This window comes from Tetrao urogallus (genome assembly GCF_951394365.1).
Source record: "Tetrao urogallus genome assembly, chromosome: 5".
Taxonomy (NCBI): Eukaryota; Metazoa; Chordata; class Aves; order Galliformes; family Phasianidae; genus Tetrao; species Tetrao urogallus.
In genome coordinates this window covers 13491379-13497980 of record NC_136818.1, presented here as the reverse complement: position 1 = coordinate 13497980, position 6602 = coordinate 13491379, and the positions used below count along the sequence as shown (strand labels likewise).

Genomic DNA, 6602 nt, shown 5'->3' with positions numbered 1-6602 from the left:
ACGCGTACCGCCCCAATCAGAACCCTCCAGCCCGGACCCGGCCCGGCCCTGCGGGGAGGAGCTGCAAGCCCTCGGAAGCGGAGCGAGCAGTGGGATGTGACATGGCGTGCCGGGGGGGTGCGGGGCTGCTGTTGCTGCTGGGCCTCCTGCAGCTGCTGGGCTGCGCAGCTGCGTGTCCCTGCCAGGACCCGCGGCTCTGCCAGCCCATCGCGGGCACCGGCGGCTTCGAGGTGTGCGTCCCGGTGCTGCTGGAGCTGATCCTGCGGGCCGGCTGGCGGGGGGGAGTGGTGGCAATGCGGGGTGACCTTGGCTGTCCGGGGCGAGCCTGGTGTTTGGGGCTTTTGTGGTGGCCGTGGGCAGCTCTGGGCACCTCAGCTCTTGGCTCCCTGCGCTGGTCCAGCAAAAAGTGGTGCTTTGCAATGGAGAAGGGTTTAGAATTGATGAGATGGCCTCTTACCACCTCTAGGTCTTTGTGTTCGATGTGGGGAAAGAAGCCTGGAAATCCTATGACTGGTCAAAAATCACAACCGTGGCGGCTTTCGGGAAATACGATCCAGAGCTCCTGTGCTTTGCTCATTCCAAAGGCGCCAGGGTAGTACTGAAAGGTGGGCTGCTTCATCCAAGTGTGGGTATTTGTAAGTTGTCAGGAGCATAACGTACGTAGCACTGTAATACTGTGACATTTCACGTTTGCTGCTATGCAAGGTATTAAAAATCAGTGAGGAGTTTAATTACTAAGAGGATAGTGCACTCAGGGTTCTCTTACCTTGACATTTTGCATGTGCTGGAATGCAGGGTATTAAAATCAACCTCGTTTTGTGCCACAGTAATAACAAAACCATTCCAGTGACATCATCTCTAACAGAGAGCATCACAGTAGTAGGAGAGCAGGAAAGAAGAGAGGAGGAAACCTGTAGAAGATAAATACTCGGGTCTGTCTTCTATATATCGTGTGCAATACCCAGAAGACAGGGTAAAGACAGTGGTTGCAAGTTATGTTTAGCATTTTTAGCATTTTTCACTCAATCCTTGTGTGTTGTGAGTTTGAAAACATGAATACTCAGGAAGCGCATGTGCAAAAGCTCATTAGAAAGGCAAAGTTCATCATGTCAGTCTGCACATGTGTGCCGTAATCAAGTCTAGGATCTGTCAAGGCAAAAACAGGATCAAAGATGACAGTGTGGAAAACAAGAGGGGTTAAATGTAAAAGCATGTGCATCAAAGCAGAAAAAGGCAGTTCTCCTGGCTCTCTGGAAATACAGGAAATCAATTGACTTCAAGAAAGAAAATGTACAGTGGCTGAGAGTAGTAGGCAAAAGGAAGGAGATGATTGAAATTGTGGAAAAAAAATCCAAAAGGAACTTTGTTTTAAACACATCTGTCTTAAAGAAATTAGGTAATCTCTCCTGGTGTGGATTCTCAAAATTATACTTAAAAAAAATAAATTAAGCCCTTTCTATTATCCAGGAATGGCACAAGGATGAAATAGATGTCAGTATACTTGTGGGGATTTTTACACAGTATACTTGTGGGGATTTTTATTTTCTGGCTGTGTCAGTTAGCTTAGTAAAGACAAATCTTTTCTCCATACTGTGATACAAATACATGTTGACTCTTGGAGCCTCCTGCCTAGGTGATGTACCTCTTAAGGAAATCGTTGACCCGGCTAAAAGAGCAGTGTGGATATCCCAGCAGGTGGACCTTGCCAAAAAACAATATATGGATGGAATTAATATAGATATAGAGCAAGAAGTTAATGAAACCTCTCCTGAATATTATGCATTAACAGAGCTTGTTAAAGAAACTACAGATGCTTTTCACAAAGAAATTCCAGGATCACAGGTAATGAAAATGTACCTTATGCAAACATTAAGCTTAACTTAATGAAATACAAGGAGTTTTAACAACACTGCATGTGAATATGAAAAGACATGCAGAGCTAATGTGTGATATTATCATCAGTGGTTAATTATGGATGTTAGATATGATATTCTGTCATAAGAATCACCTCTTTGACCTATCTGAATTTAAATGGAAGAAGGGTTTATCTGAGATTTGTAGGTACAATGCTATTGTCAATGACTGAGATGCCAGTTAGTACGGCCTAATGAATCCTTTTAAAGTAGGGCCTTCTAGTGAAAAAAACAGTAAACTGGTTTCTAAATTTTTTATGATTTTGACATTATATTTTAATTTCTTTGGTTCTTGAAAATTAAGTGGTAAATTGTGGAAAAACAGGAAAACAGCATGTCTTGAATTCACAAATAATGGCAGTCTCTGATTATTATCTAAAGTTTGCTTTGTCAGCTGAGCAGCTTCTCCTACACTTTATTGGTATCACTGTGTGCTAAAGGCTGTGCAACGTTTGGCAAATACTGTCTTTAAAAGTTACAGCTCTTTGTAAGCAGAAAGCGACTGCCAAAGTGCCATGCATGATACTAACATGTGATCTTCCTTGAGGTAACATTTGACGTGGCCTGGTCTCCTGCGTGCATCGATAAGAGGTGCTACAACTACACTGGGATTGCAGCTGCCTGTGATTTCTTATTTGTGATGTCTTATGATGAGCAGAGCCAGATCTGGACCGACTGTATTGCAAAAGCCAACGCTCCTTACCTTCAGACTTTAGTTGGTGAGGACAGGACCTGTCCAGAAATTTAAATATTTGTATATTCACAATGTGAATGGTTAGAAAAGATTGCCTTTTCTTAGAAATATTTTTTGATTGAACTGAGGTTTTCTAGTAGCCTTAAATACATGTTGTCCTGCTGGGAAAATACCATCTCAGATCCCTCTAACACTGAGGATAGACCTTTAGCAGTTGCGTTCTCACTTGTAAATCATCATCTTGCATTTGTGGCTGCAGAAGAACACTTCTAGCATGACAAAAGGCAGACAAATCAATGGTGTCTGCCTGGGCTTGCAAAGAACCTGCAGCATTTGTCTCATCCTTGCAGTGCAGATTCCTTTGAAGATGAAGTTTAAGAAATGATTCCTTTGGCAACAGTGTGGATTTATTTTCTGCTGGTGCAACTGTTCATGCACATACACAGTGAGCTGGATTACAGAACAGATAGAATTGTTTAAAAATGAGGATAAAAGAAAAGCAATGATTTTAAATTGGAATCAGTTCTCTGATCTGGCTCCCCACACAGTCCCATAACAAACTGTCAGCACAGGCGAGCTGAGAGACAAATGAGAATCATCAATCTGATCAATCCAGGGCTGTCTGGTTTTTGTTGTTGTTGTTGTTTTTTGCTAAGAAATACCTAGAGAGGATAGTGTGAATTATTGTGAATATGTTAATGCTTATCAGCTCTGCTGAGAAGACTGCTACTGGCAACTGGAAGAGTTTGAACAGAGCCAATTTGGGACTGTGCTGGTAGGAGCTTACACCTTAGTTTCTGTCCAGGGATCATGCAAGTCCTGTGCTAACTATGGCTATAAATCAGCTCGGAAAATGCATTAATGCATTTTAATTTTTACTTCCATCAAAACTAGGGTATGAAGAGTACATTACTATGGGCATTAATCCTAAGAAGCTTGTGATGGGTGTCCCCTGGTATGGCTATGATTATGTGTGCCTAAACCTATCCGAGGTAAGATTAAATGTATAACTGCAAATGAATAATACTTTTTTTTTTTTCTTTTTTTTTTTCCTTCTAAGGAAGAAACCAGCTAGATACTAGTAATCCTGTTTTTGGATTAGGAAATACTGTGGTCTGATGGCTTATAGCATAATGCTGTGACTTGAGACCTTTCCTTGCCCTGTTTGCTTAGCAGTTATCATCCTTATTGGTAACCTGAACCCTGTAATACCCAAGCAACATGTTTGACTGACTAAAGAGCTATAGATGCTATCTGTATGAGATGAGATGGTGTCCAAAGTAGTCTCTGCAATGCTTGTATCTGCCTTTTCAACACAGTGATTAAGCTTCCTGCTTAATTAGCTGCCACAAACAGCAGTAAACCTATGGCTGTTGCAGTAGAGCAGCATATGGATAAATCATGGAATGTCAAACTACACTGTACTTAAGAAAAAAATGTAAGAGTGAATTAGAATTGGAAGGGAAATAGATAAGACAGTTGTGTAAGTTGAATGAGAACCAACCAATCCTGTAACACTATGGTTTAAACAAAATGCAACTGTTTTAATTTACTTCTGTCTAGAAACAACATGACTAGCACAGATACTTGAAGATCTAGGAGTTTTGTATTCCCAGAGCCTTTTGTGACTTTGTTCTTGTCTGTACTGCTGTTTTGGAGTTCAATAACACTGTAATGTGAAACTCCAGCCTTCTGCTTTTTCTTTTCCTTCAGGATCATGTTTGTTCCCTTTCCAAAGTACCATTCCGTGGTGCCCCTTGCAGTGATGCTGCAGGGCATCAGGTGCCGTATGGAGTGATAATGAAGCAGGTGAACAGTTCTATTTCAGGAGCACTATGGGATGAGGTACAAAACTCTCCATTTTATGAATACAAGGTATGTGTCTCTTCATAAAACACCACACGTTGTGAACTAGTTGTTTGTGAGCCATAGTTCTTTGACTATAAAATTTTCAGGGTTAGACATTTGTGTTTTCTAGTCTCTCTTTTTTCCCCCCATGTAGTAGATGACTGGATTTCCATCTCTTCTATTTCTAGTCTGAAAAGAGGATGTGGTGACTGAGATTACAGGAGTAATGAAGGTTTTCACTGCTCCACAGCTATTCTTGAGAGGAAAAGTATCATGTCAAAAAGGGCATTTTGTTCAAAGAAATCCTTTAGCTTGATTCTTCACTGTTACAGATTTCTGATGTTGAGGACCAATTTAAACCAAGAGATTCTAGGATGCTCTTAAGTTTTTCTAAACTAGTGGCTTGGGTGTTCGTTTCTGCATTTGATTTCTACATAGAACTACTAAAAGGGTCCACCAATGATTGTACTTAACATGAACACCACTGTTGGTTTCTTTGGGCAGAATTTTCAGTGTAAATTATATAAGATCAGAAGGTGTTAAGCAGTGACCAGGTAAAGACCACATAACTTTCCTAAGAGTTTTACAACTACCTCTAAAAGCATTTATTGCTGGAAAAAAGGGACATAGTTTCTAACTAAATTTACCTGCTAGTTTAGATAGCATGTCTGAGATCATAGCTATAGTTAACAAGAAACATTAGAGATTAGTTAGGTCTTTTCCTCTAACTTCAATTAAAATGCATCACTTTTTTATAACTTAAATTCTCTATGTAAAATTATAGCCAAGTATTTGACTTAATTTTTTTAAATTGTCCTGTGTGAGAAACAACCATAAATCAGGAAAGCACTGTAATATAAATACACATAGCTTGTATATCCAACCTTATAATTGTACTTTTCACTGTATTGAATAGAAAGTATAATAAAACTCAATTAACTTTAATATATCATATTTATATAGGTAAGTGTATACTGACATTGTCTGTTTCCATGTTTTTTTAGGATTCTCTTGGTCACTTCCACCAAGTGTGGTATGATGACCCTCACAGCATCTCTCTAAAAGCAGCATATGTGAAGAATCGAGGCCTAAGGGGCATTGGCATGTGGAATGGAAACAGTCTTGACTATTCCAGGGAAGCTGTAGCAGAAAAACAAACTGAAGCAATGTGGCAAGCCCTGACACCATAAGTAAGTACATGAAATCGTGAACTACGTGATTTAGAATTATGAAAATTGGTCATTTCTGATGATGCATATAGCATGACAGATTTTGACTTTTTATAAATACACCATGATTGCAATCAAAACTTCGAGAACTACTGAAATTCATCTTGCTACTTTGTATGTAAAACTGTATTTTCATTCTTTGTAAAGTTCCAAGGTTGCTTTACCTGTGCACTTTAAAAGACTTCTCATCTTTTTCATTTTTCAAAACAATAGTAAGCTACCTAAAGCTCAAAGCTAGCGTGTATCTGGTAACAAGACCAAGTGAATTTACAGGGCCCGTATAACAATGGTCCTGTAAAAGGCCGCCTGGTGCAGCAGGTAATCAGCCTATGGTCACATAGTTGCAGACTCAGCTTTCTGACTTCCCAGCCCAACCCGTATTTCAGCAAAGTCATTCCTGAGTATGGCTCAACACAGATTACTGATAGGCAGATTGCTGCTTAGGTGCAGCTTGGTGAAACTTGTGCTTAGAGAGAAAATCTTTCATACATCAAAGGAATTATGTAACATGAAATAATTGCCCTTAAAGTTTTTATCATTCTTCTTCTTAGAAAAGAGCGTTCAGTAAACACAAGTTTCACCATATCTGTGTATCATGTAAACTCTTTAGTTTCAAAAGCCAAAAATCTTGGACTTTATCTTGAAGAGATAGCATTATTATTGAAAGGACTGAGATGGTGTTTTCTACCATTTCAAACTTTTCTACTTCCTCAAAACTAGAAGTCAGCTTATTTAATGAACTGCATACATCTTTCATATTTTTCCACACTACAAGATCCACTCAGCTGTCTTTACTTTGTTTTAATGTGGTGTTTCCCCTGAGATAGAAGGGGATTGTATTTTCATTCTAGTTAGTTAATGTTTTTCATATAATAATAATAAAATAATTGTGTAACTTGTTCAAGTAACAGCAGTCAT

General features: G+C 39.5%; 1 protein-coding gene across 1 annotated transcript; it reads left to right on the top strand.

Moving 5' to 3' along the window:
- Window positions 1-101: 101 nt before the first annotated feature.
- Window positions 102-5645, top strand: CTBS (chitobiase; the record flags this gene model as incomplete). The annotated part of the gene is made up of 7 exons (XM_079536373.1): window positions 102-230; window positions 467-605; window positions 1634-1842; window positions 2461-2632; window positions 3502-3599; window positions 4321-4482; window positions 5460-5645. The coding sequence occupies 7 exons, from the start codon at window positions 102-104 to the stop codon at window positions 5643-5645; spliced, it is 1095 nt and encodes a 364-aa protein (XP_079392499.1).
- Window positions 5646-6602: the final 957 nt, after the last annotated feature.